The sequence below is a fragment of the Oratosquilla oratoria genome, chromosome 1 (genome assembly GCF_046742065.1).
Source record: "Oratosquilla oratoria isolate Oo_2021 chromosome 1, ASM4674206v1, whole genome shotgun sequence".
Taxonomy (NCBI): domain Eukaryota; kingdom Metazoa; phylum Arthropoda; class Malacostraca; order Stomatopoda; family Squillidae; genus Oratosquilla; species Oratosquilla oratoria.
The window spans coordinates 27,131,973-27,148,181 of NC_134777.1; the positions used below are offsets into that span (position 1 = coordinate 27,131,973).

The 16,209-nt window shown below is 40.1% G+C and overlaps 1 protein-coding gene across 3 annotated transcripts in view; it reads right to left on the reverse strand.

Annotated features, from left to right (window-relative positions):
* Positions 1 to 16,209, reverse strand: part of LOC143032357 (mitochondrial potassium channel ATP-binding subunit-like) — a 53,104-nt gene that overhangs the window by 35,714 nt on the left and 1,181 nt on the right. For all 3 annotated transcript variants that reach the window (XM_076196974.1, XM_076196982.1, XM_076196993.1), the window contains exons 2-6: positions 15,002 to 15,152; positions 6,863 to 6,935; positions 6,666 to 6,776; positions 3,866 to 4,045; positions 1,186 to 1,350 (exon numbers count right to left, since the gene is read on the reverse strand). In XM_076196974.1, coding sequence (XP_076053089.1) covers positions 1,186 to 1,350; positions 3,866 to 4,045; positions 6,666 to 6,776; positions 6,863 to 6,935; positions 15,002 to 15,060 — 588 coding nt within the window. In that variant the 5' untranslated portion in view covers positions 15,061 to 15,152. The remainder of the gene's footprint in view (positions 1 to 1,185; positions 1,351 to 3,865; positions 4,046 to 6,665; positions 6,777 to 6,862; positions 6,936 to 15,001; positions 15,153 to 16,209) is intronic.

The following is a 16,209-nucleotide window of genomic DNA, read 5'->3' on the forward strand; positions in this document are numbered from 1 at the left end:
ACCTTTTGTCCCTTTCCTCTTCCTCCATCAATCCTCCACTCTCAACTTACCTTCCACCAAAAAATTATCTGATATTCCCCCACCCTCTCCCCTTAGCACATGTACATCCTTAACTCTTCTTATCATAATCCTATTTACTACTACATAGTCCATTAACGCTTTATTTACCACCCTTCCCTCCACCACCCTCTCCCATGTGTACTTATGCTTGACTTTCTTCCGAAACACTGTATTTGCTACCATCAACTCTCTTTCTAAACACATTTCCACCATCAACTCTCCACTACGATTCTTTCCTGGAACTCCACATTTCCCAACCACTCCATCAATTGGATCATTTCCTACCCTAGCATTAAGGTCTCCCAGTACTATTACATTGATATTTCTCCCTAAATCCTCTATGCACTCATTCAAATCTATCCAAAAATCCTCCCTTTCTTCTACGCTCTTCTCACTGCCAGGCCCATATGCACTTACAAAAACCCACATCTCCTTTCCCAGTTTCACCTTCATCCACATTATTCTTGAGGAAACCTCCTTCCACTCCACTACTCGTTTACTTATCTCTTCACTTACTAGTATAGCCACCCCTTCCCTCCCTCGCCCTCTCTTCACTCCTGATAACCTCCCACTTACACTCCCAAACTTACACTCGCCTTTCCCTTTCAGCTTAGTTTCACTCAAAGCCAGTACATCCATCTTTCTTCTCACAAACATACTACCTATCTCTTCCCTTTTACTCTCATCTGTACCACATCCACGCACATTAAAAGACCCAAACCTTTGGGTGCTGGTCGGAAAACTCCCAGACCCTCTTATGCCTTTGCTTTTTCTTTTAGGAATGTCCCCTGTGGGGCTACAAGGAGAAGGATGCCTAGTCCCAATCCCCGTCCCTTTCTTCTCACCTCTTACAATCCAAGTGGAATTATTTGGTGGCAGTATTCTTTTCCCCCACCACAGGATGAAGGTGTAAAATGTTACATGAACTTCTCTGCAGACAATGCAAAACTACTAAAGAAAGTAAGTACCGAAAAAGACTGTGAATTGTGGAAGAGAGACCTGGACAAAGTCTGGGAATGGAGTCAAAAGTGAGAAGTGAACTAACTCTATAATTATGCTGTCATAACATTTTATTTAGGAAAATATCATAGGATATTCATGTAAAAAAAATTAGCATAAACACACCTGAACCACGTAAAGTTTGATGATCTTGAAAGCAGGTCCACTGATTTCTTGTGCAAAATTTCTTGCTTCATTACCTGCTTCCTCTGTGAATTTGGCAACAACATTAACCACATCCCCAAGGAGCAATGGAATTTTAATGTTGGCCAACGCTACTACCAGAGCACTCTGCAAAATATGCAAGCTGAATTTAATCTCTCTTTACAAAAAGAAAGTCTTAGGCAAATCCTTTATTTTCATTCAGGGAAGAGAGCAAAGGATTGTCAGATCATAATCTAGTAAAGGGGAAACTGAGAGTGGAGATAAAGTGGAGGGGGGAAGAAAAGGGAAGAAAGCAGATGTGATGAAGTTGAGCAAAAAAAAAAAAAAAAAAGGCAAAGCTGGGAGAAGTATGGGAGGTAACGAAAGATAAAAGAAAAACAGGAACAGAGGAAGGTTAGTATGTTTCAAAGAGAAAGTGTTAGAGTGTATAAAGATGTGTGAGATACGGGGTAAGAGAGGAAACAGGAGAGGAAGCAAATGATGGAATGATGAGAAGGTAGTAATGGTAGGAGAGAAGCGAGTATATGAATGTTGGATTGGCCCATTAATTACTCATGGAAGAAATATTGTGTTGTTGTCAAGGTATGGTTATGGCGGGGCAGTGTAAGATGAAGTGTTATGTGTATTCTGTGTGATGATTGCATCTGGGGCAGTTTGTTTCTATGCCCAGGCCCATTTTGTGTTAATACTGTTTCAATGCTGGATGGTGACCTGAAAATAGTTGCGCAAGTAAGGATCTGTTAAAATAAGGGCTAAGGGTATTACAAAGCCTATTGTTCTTGTTTGTCAAGCTTGGGTGTTTTTAGACACTATTTCGTAGTTGCTAAATGGGTTATTGTTGTCAGGTCATCTGTGTAGGTGAGTGCTACAGTGTTATGTTCTGCATCTGATGTTGGGAGATCACTTGTGAGGAGATTGGTAAGAGTACTGCCCCTTGGGGGACTCCATTGCACAGTCTCTTAATCCCAGAAATTTGGTTGCTTTGGATTATTTTGCATTGTCAGCCAGCTGAGAAAATTGTTAGACATTTCTTGTAATTGTTGTGGATAGCTGTCTATGATTTTTATTATAGTGTCTCTTAGCTGGGCCACCCAATTTACAAGGCAAAAAGGGCCTTTTGGTATATGTATGTATGTATGTATGTATGTATGTATGTATGCATGTATGTATATATGTATGTATGTACATATATATGTATGTATGTATGAGGAAGACCAAGAATGGGATGGATAGATGGGGTGAAAGAGGTCTTGGGTACAAGGTAAATGTCTGTCAGGCAGGAAAGGGAGACAACAAGATATAAGTGTGAGTGGAGAGTGGTTGTGAATGGATGATAAACTGACAGACCAAAGGAATTTCTTTTAGTTTGATCAGTAATTTCTTGAGCGGATGATGGGGAAGGGTCCCCATATAATGAAGTGGTAGGGGTGAACCAGCTTAGGTTGTCAGGGCCTGTTGTGTTTTGCTGTATTTTTCTCCTGACTCAGGCAGTGGGTGGGGGGCCAGGGATGAACCTTTATCCACAGGGAGCTAAGACAAAAAGGATAACAAATAAAAAATGGGTGGATGTGGGATGAGTGAAGGGTGGGTATATGCCTTGGTTGGACTATCCCCCTAATAAATGGAAAAGGGCCATTTGATATATGAATGTATGTGAATCTACATGTATGTCTATATGTATGAGTCTTGAAGCTTTATCAAATGTCTTGCTTATGTTTATAGCTACAATAACTATTTTTTCTAATGGAGGTGAATGGGAGTAGAGTATGTGGGGACGAAATGGGTAGGAGTGGATTTTATGCCTTTGTTTTTTGGCTACCTCCCTTGTAAGGGGGAAATAGTCATTGGTATATGTATGTATGTATGTACTTTCTTGTTAGATCCCTCCATCACTTTTTGTGCAATGTTTGTGAGAAGTGTATTAGTGGAGTGTCTTTCCTTGAATCAATGCTGGTGTGAGGAGGTATGTAGATTAATTATATTTCTTTCTGCTATTAGTCTTTCCATTAACTTGGATATAGTAGACAATAAAAAAATTGGTCAGTAAAATGTTGGGTTTTCTGATGATTTGCTTGGCTTTAATAATGGCTATGACATGGGCTCTTTTCCATACTTGAATTTTTGTTATACATCCAGAAATGAAAGGCTTAAGTGTGACAAAAGTGAATGGGATGAGGATGTTCCTTGTCCATGCCTAGCCACTATATTTGTCAGAAAAGTCCATAAACAGGAAATAGAATTATATGAGGGAAGTGATACTATTTGATTTTCACTAATACAGTCAGAAACTTCTGGAGAGTACCTTGCATTTGGTACATAAAAAATCCCAAATATACAATCATTGCAATAAAGGTGTGGTGATCTAAGCTATATGTAACTTTATATGTATAATTGCCTGGTGGGTTACACTACATTATTTTGTCTACTTGTAACTAATTGTGGTTATTAACCTGATCAGAATGGGTATGTTTACTTATATGGTTTCTGTTTTGTTTTCAGACTGTATTGATGTTTTGTTAGTTGAATAAAGCCTAGAAAAAGGTTTCAACTCTTCTTTACAAATACCACAAAAGGTCCTATAATTACAAGTCACTGAATAGTAAACAGGAAAATTTAGGGAACAATTGCTTAACAAAATTACCAAAACAGCTGCTAAAAAATTTCCAAGCTGAGGTTTGAGAAGCTCCCAAAATCTTAGCCAATCAAATTTTGGGTCTTTGGTTTCTGGTATAGTTCCCTCCAGACGATCATGCTCAAAGGACAAGGCATTATTGGGTTGTTGACTAGCTTCACAATGGGCAGTCAGACGTAATGAGAATGCCTGTTGATAAAATACATCCATATTAATTCTATAACTATGGTAGAAAAAATTTATAAAGATGAACACTAGAAATTAAAATACTATCATAAAACATCCATCTAATATACATCATAATAGTCCTTCAATAAACTTTTTTTCAAATAAAATAAAATCTCTTTTCTCTCTTCTTTAAAATACAGAGTAAAGAGGGATGCATTCACTTTTCCATAATTACTTGGTCAAATGCTGAGGCTACAAGCATGTGGTTAACCTTGGTCTACATTAAATGAAATAAAATTTGTGACCATTCAAATTGTATTTGTTAGTATTGTATATTTTCAACTTTTCTCTCACTACACTTTGTGCAATGGTAGAATGTCACAATGCCTGTTCAAGGGTTAGAAACTCTTGTGTAGTTGCATTTTGTCCAATGATCACACAATATATGAATTCACTTACTACATTTCAGTACCTGCTCATGAGTTACATACTTCCTGATGCTGAGAATAAAGGTAAAATATCACATGTATTCACACAGCTTACCCATATCATGTAAATAGTACATCCTTTTTATATGTATACAATACATCTAGGTCTCTTAATCCAACACTTGCCAACCACCACTTAAGCCAATGTTTGGGTCTAGGATATAAACCCACTTGGAGAATTGGTGGTGTTTTATGTCCTGAGCCAGTTTCCAAAGTGTGCTTATGTCCTGGGCCCAAACATCTGCACAAGTGGTGGTTGCCGAGTCTTGGATTAAGAGACCTAGGTGTACAGTCACAATACATTCAACCCCGGTGTGGAAAACTAACTACATAGGTTTTATGAGATCAATATTTTATGGAATTAAGTGACATTCCTTCAGATCAGTCATACAGCAATGCTGAACACTATTAGCTTCTACTATCCCTCATTTTTACTGCCTTCCTTATATTTCTCCTTCTCTATTGTAATGCCAGGATTATATATGTAGGTTTAGAGGGTTTGGAGCATATCATGAATCTAATTAGACATATCAACCCTCTGGGGCCCCTCCCTTATGTAACGCATACATGTAGAAGTCCTTGATAGAGACAACTTACTAAATTGGGATAACAGAAACATAGGAGGATATGGAAGGAAACTCAAAAAGGACAGTTATAGAAGAGACCTGAAAAAAACAGCTTTCCTTACAGAGTGGTGGATGTATGGAACTTACTAGATGAAACAATACTGTGTGCAAAAACAATACAAGAATTTAAGAGCAAATTAGATATGGCTATATACAGAGACGGGACACCATGAGCATAGCTCCCCTTCCCATAAGATACAACTAGGTAAATACATGTACAAGACCACCCAAGCATGCCCAAGCTGGACGAAGTAGATAATCCAAATCTGTGAAGACAGAACTAGAGTCTGGTTATCAACAAAAATTCCGTATTGTTAAGCAAAGAGTGGAAATTGTACATGTATACATACATGTATTAAATTGTACATGTATACATACATGTACAGTATGTATGTATATATGTATGTATACAACACTGGGAATGTAGGGAATTAGGAGACCCCAATTCAAGAAATTCGATAGGGGTAGTTTCAACATGCAAATAATTAGAGGGACGAAGCCAGTTCCATAGGAAAAGATGTGAAACCGATTTGAGGGAAGACTCAAGAAGAAGGCATCATTACAAACTGGGCTTCTTGCTGTATAGGTTGGTTCCTTTTCATGCTCCTCACCCAGAGGAAAAATGTAACATGTTGATACTGTAATAGTGATCTACTATTGTATATAAAGATTAGTGCTTTTGGTGGAGAACTGGGGAATTTATTGAGAAATCTAAGTGATTACAACCTGGGCTTCTTACCGTACAGGTTGCCATACAGAATGCCAAGCATCCCCAACACAAAACAGAGTAGTTAGGTTTAGAGTTAGTACAGTTGCGGCCTCTGGTTGCCCACTGGTTAGTTGTGGATTAAGATATGGAGTTGTAGAAGTTCCAAGTGTGTATTATATGTCGAAGTTCCATGTGTTTATTACATATAAGTGGTTAGGTTTAGAATAAATCCAATGTGGTCTCTGGATGCCTACTGGTTAGTTGTGGAATAAGATATGAAAGAGAAGGAGTTCTGTGTGGGTATATAATATTTTTTATTTTTTTTCATTACAACCGGCAGATCACACTATAGCATAACGACCCACATACTCATTCTTCTTATTATTCACTTATACTTCTAAATTGTACATTCTCATGCTAGCTATCTACCCATATTCTTCTACAAGTGTTACCTTATAGGTTTACCTGTAAGACTGGGATTCACCCCGAATTTCTGTGTTTGAAATAATAGAATAAAGGGCAATTCAAAAAGCCAGGAATTTGTATCTCATATATATATATATATATATATATATATATATTAATATATATATATATATATATATATATATATATATATATATATATATATATATATATATATATATATATATAAAATAAAAATAAAGCCCTGGGTATTACACTATGACTTCACCTTTTCAGCATAATATTGTCTCCAAGGACAGATGTGCTAATTATCACCGACAAAATCCTTAAAACTATCATTAAACTTTTCCACAGTATTTATACAAATATGCTTATGAATGTATGGTGCTCACCTTAGCTCCTGTTAAGGCAACTCCTCCAAGGCTGAGTTTTAGAAGGAACTTCAGAGGCCGTGCTTCAGATTTTCCATTACTTTTAATTTTGCACACAGTGCCATGTACAAACTGGAAGTAAATCCTTGGCATTAGTTCACCTATCTGCAGATCAATTTCTTCCACTGTGCAATATTTTGCAGTACCTTATACCTTACCTTGCTTGGCTGAAGAGCTACCTTACGAAGACTGCCATGTAGAGGTAGATGATGGTGAAGCAGCTGAGGAACACTGTATAAAGATAAGGAAAAAAAAAAAATTGCAATCAATCTGTACCTTTGTTTCTGTTGCAGGAGACACTAGGTACCTGGTCCGGAGACACCACACCCACTGGGTTGGACTATAAGTCACTCAGAGAAGAAACATTGTATTGTCTATACTGTATTGTGGAGACCAATGACAGGTACCTGCTTGTGGTGGTCCTGGAAGATGGATAGCAAAACTGCCCAATTCAAAACCCATCAACCCCCTCACCCCCATCAGATGGTGCAGCACTGATGGGGCTGACATTTTATCACTACAATGGGCCCAAGATTTCCCTTTATTAACTATTTCTTACACCTTTCCAAACATGTAGTGCTGACAACTAGTGACTGCTCCCCTACTCCTATTATTCTAAGCCATTGATATAGGAACAGTTCCACACCAATACCACACAGACAACAGTTCAAAGTTTCTTCCCAAAGAGATCTGTGTGAGGATCTGAGAACCACTGCCAGCCAGTGTGGGGCTGCAGGTTTTCCACTAAACTCATGGCAACAATTATTATCATTATACCCATCCCTCAATTTAACAGACAAATAGGGAGGGGTTATTGGGAAGATGGGTTCTTGATATGACATGATAATACAGTGGGAGATTAAAAAATTTATTCCGAGTCACTGGATTTTGTCCAACACCTTTGAAATCTGTTAAATGGGAGCCCATTAAAATGCAGCCTGATGTACTATTATCAATTGTTAGGTGGTGTATGATGATTTGTTCAATGTTTTCTGTGTGGTGTCTGCATCTGGATACAATGCCTATTGCCAAGCTCATTTTGTGTTGGTAGGAGACCTGTGTCAAGGTTATTTTTGTTCCAGTTTCTTGGAAGGGTTTTCTCCTGGTTTAAATTGGAAGAAAGGGGTTACTTCATTTCATATGAACTTGTTTGATTTTAAAAATAGTACTGTATTTGTTTAGTAATCTGTATACACATTGGCAAGTAATATGAATGTACTTTTATTTATATCATCTATGTACTCTTTCTATTTTTTCTTTTTTTTTAGTTTATGAATGATCTCTTTTATGAGGGTTGTACAGGGGGTCACCGCAATTTGACAGGGATGGGGTGGTCTATCATCGGTCGAACCTGGGTTTTGTCGAATCATGATGCAGTTTTTTCCATAGGAATACATTGTAATTAGGGGGGATAGGGGCCAACCTCCACCCCAGACCCCCCAAAATATCACTATGACTTCTAAAAACACTTAGACTAAATCAGTAATATTAAAGGCTTCATTTATATCTAATTTTGTTTATTAACCCCTTCCATACGGTGCCGCACACGTAGGCGTCATGGACTTGGATCTCGGTGGCAGCAGCCAATGCCAGCCGTACGACGTGTCGTAATAATACTCGCATCATAAAATATAGTCACCGCTTATATCGATCGTTCTCTCTTCACCCGTGAATTTTGATAACCATAGAAAATGCGATTACAAAAGAATTAGAAAGAATGTCATTATGGAGGGGCGACTACAATAAATATAATCAAGACGCCGATATGGCAACCTCGCGAATACACTCGCTCCCCATGACGCCTACGTGTGCGGCACCGTATGGAAGGGGTTAACATTAAGCTGCTGTGGTGGATGTTGTGGCTTGCAAGTCCTCCCACAGTGACAAGGCACGCTCCTGCACGAGCCCCATGCTGATCGGCATCTTGCGTTGTGTCCTGTCCTCTATCCACTTGATCAACATGTCCTCCATCGTGTCGAGACAGGAGTCCCTTGAGCCACGGAGAACAAGGGAAGTCGTGGAAGATGTTGATGCAGCGGCCTGGCGGTACTTGTCCCTGTTCTTCTAAATCGTTGATACTGTTGATCTCGGGACACCCATTTCCACTGCAATGGCAGAGTGAGCCATACCTGCCTCACACTTTCTTATAAGCTCAAGCTTATCTTTGAAAGGCAGGAAAGTGTGTTTCTTAGGAGTGGGGCCGGAGGTGGATTTGCGCGGCATGGTGGAGGTGGAACAGCGGAGCGTGGCTTGCCTCGACGATGGCTGGGGCAAGAGTGAGACAGAGTGGCGCATCGGAAGTGGCAGCAAATTCGACTGGGTGGGTGGCGCGCGAGATTTGAATGTCGAATTGTCGAGTCTGGCTGTCGAACCTTGAGGGTCGGGTATAAATTAGCTACTGTTGAATTTGCAATAATTCGAATTGTGAATGGTCAAATTGCGGTGACCCCCTGTATTTTCTAATTATATATTAATCATTATGGGGAAATATCCTCTTCAGTCTGCTGTGTATGTGTTAAGCAAGATTGGGTGATGTGCATTCAGATCACCTGTCAGTTTATGGTTTGTTAACGAGTTGAGTGATTGGAGTTAAGGGATAAGTCTTTGGAAGGTTGATGTAGTGGGTGGTATGTACAGTATATGTTTGTAATGATGCAAGTTGTATTCTTTGTATTTGGATTGTGATTATTTCAAATGTGGTGTATGTGAGTATTTGTTTGGTTTCCCTTGTTGAAGAAGGGTATGTTGTTGTGTATTAGTTATGAGTCTACCTATGTGTTTTGTGTTGTCTTCTCTTATTCTTGTGTAATCAGTGAATGTGGGTAGTGCAATTTGTGGTGTCAGTTTCATTTCTTGAATTAGTGTTATATAAATGTTATGTTCATGTAAGGAGTGAAGAAGCTCCATATGTTGTTTATGATTCCTTTTAGATTAATTTATAGTATATTTAGGGTGTATTTTTGCTTTACCTATTTGTATCTTACGGGAATGGGAGCTATGCTCGTGGTGTCCCGTCTTTGTATCTCGCAGTGTCTAGTTTGCTCTTAAATTCATGTATAGTTTTTGCACACACTATTGTTGCCTAGCTTCAACTTTAACAAACTCCATTTTCACTACCCATGTTTGCCTTCCAGCCAAAATCCTGACAGAGATATAGTTAGGATTTATTTGGTAGGGTGAATAGTGCAATCTTCTAGACCTGACCTAGAGACTAGGTAGTGGTCCCTCAGGTCTGCACCTCCTTCTGGATCTGGGGAAAGTGTGCCACTTTGGAGACATACATACATACATATACCAAGGCTTTTTCCCCCTTCCAAGGGAGGTAGCCAAAAAGGGAAAGGCATAAAAACACTCCCACCCATTTCATCCCTAAATACACTCCACACCCCTCCCACCCTCCCTCTCATCTGAGCACCTCCTGGATGACGGGTCATCCCTGCACCCTGCCCACCGCCCTGGGTCAGAAGCAGTGTCGCAAGACACAGTACATCCACAGCAAGGCCGCTTCATTTAATCGGCGACCCCCCCTCTCCGTCCCCCCTTGCATATAAGGAGAGGACGGGGAGAAATCCCTTCGGGCTGCGTCAAAATTTACTCACACATACTACCCCACCCCCCCGCCCATTCCTCCTCATGCAATCACAACATCATCCATATACAACCATTTTCCACTCACCTCTGTCTTCCGTCCTCTCCCTTCCTTCCTCAACAGACATTCCCCTCTTCCCCAAAGCCCCCTTCACCCCATCCATCCACCTCATCCTAGGACGTCCCCTCATGTTCACTCCCTCCACATCTGCCTTCCATACCTCTTTTACTAGTCTTTCTTCACTCATTCTTTCCATGTGTCCAAACCATCCTAATATTCTTTCATCAACCTTATCTCCCAAATCCTTTTTCACCCCTGTTCTCCTCCTCACCTCCTCATTTCTCACTCTATCTAGCCTAGTAACCCCCACCATACTTCTCAGACACCTCATCTCAAACACATTCAAACTCCTTCTCTCTTCTTCTCTTATATTCCATGTTTCTGCCCCATACAGTGCTGTTGGCACAATCACTCCTTCATACAGTCTCCTCTTCGCATCCATTCCCAAATGTCTATTCCTCATTACACTCTTTAATCCACCAAGGCATTTACTCGCTTCTCTCAATCTACATTCTACCTCCACCTTCACTCCATCTTTTCCTGCTACACTTGCACCCAAGTATCTAAAACTATCCACTTCCTCCAGTCGCTCTCCCTTAATGTTCACTTCCAGTCTACTGCCACTTTCACCCCTTGTACATCTCATCACCTTACTTTTACCCACATTTATCTTTAGCTTTCTTCTATCACATACTCTCCCAAACTCTGCCACCAGCTTCCTCAATCCCTCCTCTGACCCTGCCACAAGCGCAGTGTCGTCCGCAAACAACAGCTGGCTCACCTCCCACTTTTCTCTATTTTCTTTAACCATCTCCAATCCCTGACCCACTACCCTAGCATTCACCTCTCGCACCACCCCATCCATGTATAAGTTGAACAGCCACGGCGACATAACGCATCCTTGACGAAGTCCCACCTTTACTTCAAACCACTCACTCTCTCCATTTCTAATCCTGACACAAGCTCTACTACTCTCATAAAAACTCTTGACAGCTCCCAAAAGCTTTCCTCCTATCCCATAAATCTGCATAACCTCCCACAGTGCCTTTCTGTCTACCCTATCATAAGCCTTTTCCAGATCCATAAAAGCCCAAAAAACATCCTTCCCCTTTCCTATAGCTTTCTCACATATCTGTCTTACCACAAAGATCTGATCTACACAACCTCTACCTGTCCTAAAACCACACTGTTCCTCACCAATTACTCCTTCTGTTCCTCTCCTAATCCTCTCAATTAAGATCCTCCCATAAGCCTTCCCTACTACACTTAACAGGCTAATCCCTCTGAAACTACTACATTCACACTTGTCCCCTTTTCCCTTGTAAAGAGGAACTATACAGGCACTTCTCCAGTCCTCCGGTACTCTACCCTCTCTCCAGCAAACATTAAATAACCTCACCAACCAGTCCACCATCACTGAACCTCCCTTTTTCAGACATTCTGCATGGCATCCATCCAGACCAGGTGCCTTACCTGTTTTCATCATCTTTACAACTGCCTTCACCTCATCCTTCCCTATTTCTCCTCCATTCTCCTCACTCATCACTCTCATTTTCTTCGCATTTCCCACTGCAGCTATCTTTCCTTCCCTATCCTCCCTCACATTTAGCAACTCCCTAAAATATTCTGCCCATCTTCCCCTTACTGCCATCTCTTCCATTATCATCTCTCCATCTGTACCTTTTACCTTTTCTTCCCTACTTGATTCGCCTCCTCTTCCTCTCTTAATTTCTTTCCAAAACATCTTTTTATTACTTTCAAAATTTTCTGTCATACTCTTACCCCATTTCACATCTGCTCTCCTCTTTGCCTCCTTTACCTTTTGCTTTAATTCTCTTTTCTTTTCTTTGTACGTCTCATATGACTCCCCCGTCCTCTTTTGTAACCAATCTGTGAATGCTCACTTCTTCTCTTCTACAACCTTCTTTGTTTCCTCATCCCACCATTCACTACCCTTTCTTCTATTTCCCCCTGTCCTTCTTGTTCCACACACCATCCTTGCACACTTTAAGACTCCCTCCTTGAACCATCCCCATTCCTCCTCCACACCCATCTCTGCTCCATCCTTTACTCCCTCCCACTCCTCCTTCAGCTTCTTTTCATACTCCTTCTCCTTTTCCTTTTCATTCAAGGAGTTCACTCTAAGAACCTCCCTACCTTTTGTCCCTTTCCTCTTTCTCCATCTATCCTCCACTCTCAGCTTACCTTCCACCAAAAAATGATCTGATATTCCCCAACCCTCTCCCCTTAGCACATGTACATCCTTAACTCTTCCTATCATAATCCTATTTACCACTACATAATCCATTAGCGCTCTATCTACCACCCTTCCCTCCACCACCCTCTCCCATGTGTACTTATGCTTGACTTTCTTCCGAAACACTGTATTTGCTATCATCAACTCTCTTTCTAGACACATTTCCACCATCAACTCTCCACTACGATTCTTTCCTGGAACTCCACACTTCCCAACCACTCCATCGATTGGACCATTTCCCACCCTAGCATTAAGGTCTCCCAGTACTATTACATTGACATTTCTTCCTAAACCCTCTATGCACTCATTTAAATCTATCCAAAAGGCCTCCCTTTCTTCCACGCTCTTCTCACTACCAGGCCCATATGCACTTACAAAGACCCACATCTCCTTTCCCAGTTTCACCTTCATCCACATTATCCTTGAGGAAACCTCCTTCCACTCCACTACCTGTTTACCTATCTCCTCACTTACTAGAATAGCCACCCCTTCCCTCCCTCGCCCTCTCTTCACTCCTGATAACCTCCCACTTACACTCCCAAACTTACACTCACCCTTCCCTTTCAACTTAGTTTCACTCAAAGCCAACACATCCATCTTTCTTCTCACAAACATACTACCTATCTCTTCCCTTTTACTCTCATCTGTACCACATCCACGCACATTAAAAGACCCAAACCTTAGGGTGCTGGCCCGAGGCCCTCCAGCACCCCTTATGCCTTCACTTTTCTTTTTAGGTTATGTGCCCCATGGGGCTACAGGGAGAAGGATGCCTAGTCCCTCTCCCCGTCCCTTTCTTCTCGCCTCTTACGATCCAAGTGGGACAGGTGCAAAATTTAGGTGTTCACCAGTTACCCACTCAGTCTAATGCTTTCCTTCCTCCACTGACCCACTCCATGGGGTGATGACAGGTACATCCAGCATCCCAAAATGATACTATAGTACCCTAATAGTCACCATACAAAAGTCACTGAATATATTATATCATATTGCCCCACACTCACCCACTTCAGTCAACACTACTGTACAAATTTCTTCCTTCAGTCACCTATGGATCAACCTGGTGACCATATCCAGGCTTCTCAGAGCCTATGCAAGAGACTGAATGATTAATTACTTCCTGCAACATGACAGTATACTTCTTTAATTTTTACCAACTAGAGACAGATGAATTCATATAGCTGAGAGAAAGAATTCATAATGAAAGGAATTTGAGCTAACTCTTCATGGAGTCTGCCCCTCAGCTACAAAAAGTTGCCAATTCTTAGCTAGAACAAAATCCATGAATTATGTCACATTTTTGGAAAGGTTCACAGGATTAAAAAATAAGTCCTTAGGGGATAATACTGTGACTGCACTTCTACAAACATATATATACCAAGGGTTTTTCTTCCTTACCAGGAAGGTAGCCAAAATCAAAAGGCATCATTCCACTCCCATCTGTTTCATCCCCACCCTTTTAACTCACATTCACCACCCCACCACCATCTGCACATCTTAACACAATAAAAACTTTTAGTCCCATCACTATATTAAGACTTCACATATACAAATTTAAAAACATCTTTTACATTTACTTTATACAGTAGTATGGTAGGAGAAAGGGTGGCCCTTCACTTATCTATCTACTAAGAATTTCTTCCCCCTTATAAGGGAGGTAGCCAACTCAAAGGCATATCCCCACTTCCACCATTCCACTTCCCTCCATCACCCTTTCCTCTCATCTTAGCTCCTCATTGATGATGGGTCATCCCTGTATCCCACACACTGCCCTGAGTCAGAAGCAATGAAACAAAACACAGTGCATCCACAGCAAGGCCACTTCCCTTAATTGGCAACTGGAGTATTGGCTCCACTCCAATCTGGGGTATTGGCTGCATGTTATTGTATGGTAAAAATCTGCTCAGTAGCATACAGTTAGTACTTTAGGATCTATATGGGGCACCCCTATGGACCAGAGTCATGCATCTTTTTGCCCATGTTTTCCCACTTGGGCCAGGAAAGGCGACTAAAACAGGACAGAGGATGGGACTAGGCACAATGCTCCCTGTAAGGTATATTCCTACAAGAGGTCAGGTCAAGTCAAGACCCTTCACTTATGAGGTACTGAAATGGGAGGTGAGGTTGAGTAGGTATTCTTTGTTTAAGGTATGGGTGTGTGCTGTGATTCACCCACACCCTTACAAATGGGAAAAGACCTTTAGTACATAATGCATATGAAAAAGTAAGGACACATTAGGAAAAAAATCTGACATGTTTAATTAGAACTACAGGGAAATTCTAAAGAAGGAAGAACTGCACAATATAAAGTGAGGATCCCTACATCACGAGTAGATTTTGTTCAATAAGGAAATTTCCTAAATTTATGAAAATAAAGAAAATAAAAATTACCTTTGGGTGCACTTCTTGGAAGCTATGGATCGCCAACATATATTAAAGAGCATGCTCATGGTTTCTCCCTTATGCAGCTACCTTGGGCTTCCTGCATCAGACCTTGTCGGTCTTATTGTCAAAATGTCTTGAATGTCTCACTTGAAAAGACCTGGAAAATACAAATTACATTCAAGTATTTTCAAAGAAAACAAAAATCAGATACTAATATCCACATAATCTAAACTTCTTTCCATACATGCATTACATGATATACACTATATCTATTTTAGCATGGTTTATTAGTGGTCAACTATATATGCTGTGTATATATATATATATATATATGTATATATATATATATATATATATATATATATATATATGATATCTTATCAATCAAATTGTGTTATTATTTATCAGCAGTAGCATTCTATTGAGGAAGAGTTAAACCAGCTTTGGGTGTCAGGCCCTGCTGTGGAGAAGTTGTCTTGCTGCATTGCTTTTGAACCAGGAAGTGGGTGGGAGACAGGGATGGTCCTTCATCCACAAGGAGCTAAGATATTTTTTAAAAGGGTTGGATGGGTCTGGGATGGGTACAGGGTGGGTGTATGCCTTGGCTGGTTACCTCCATTGTGAGAGGAAAGATGTCTTTTGATATATAGATAGATAAATATTGAGAATAAATTTCATAGAAAAAAATTATTAAAAAAAAAAATGTGTATGAAAAAGTATTTGTGAACTTTACCAATTCTAGTTGAAATTATTATACTAGTGTAAATCTAACATAGAAAAAGAAAAAATATTTATCATACAAGGTAAAGGGACACCTCCATAATATACACCTATATTATTATTATTTTTTTTTAAGTCCATGCCTCCATGATATAGCATTAGAAAATTAAATAATAATTTTGAAAATTATAATACATCAATGTAATATATGTTTTCTTGGCAGAAATCAACAACAAAAAAATAGCTAATAGCATATACATAACCAAACGAAGCAGCGATCATAGGATTGTGATCCCATGTTGTCTGTCCAGTCCTGCTAAAAGCAAATACATTACCAAATGAAGCTGTGACCATAGGATTTGGAGTACACCTTCAGTGCTTCTGTCAGTACCTTGCATGATGCATGTTTTTTTGAGTGCTACAGAGCTGAGAGTCATGTATTTCTTAAAGCTAAACAACTCCTGTACACCCCACAGTCCAATTGATGGCCTATA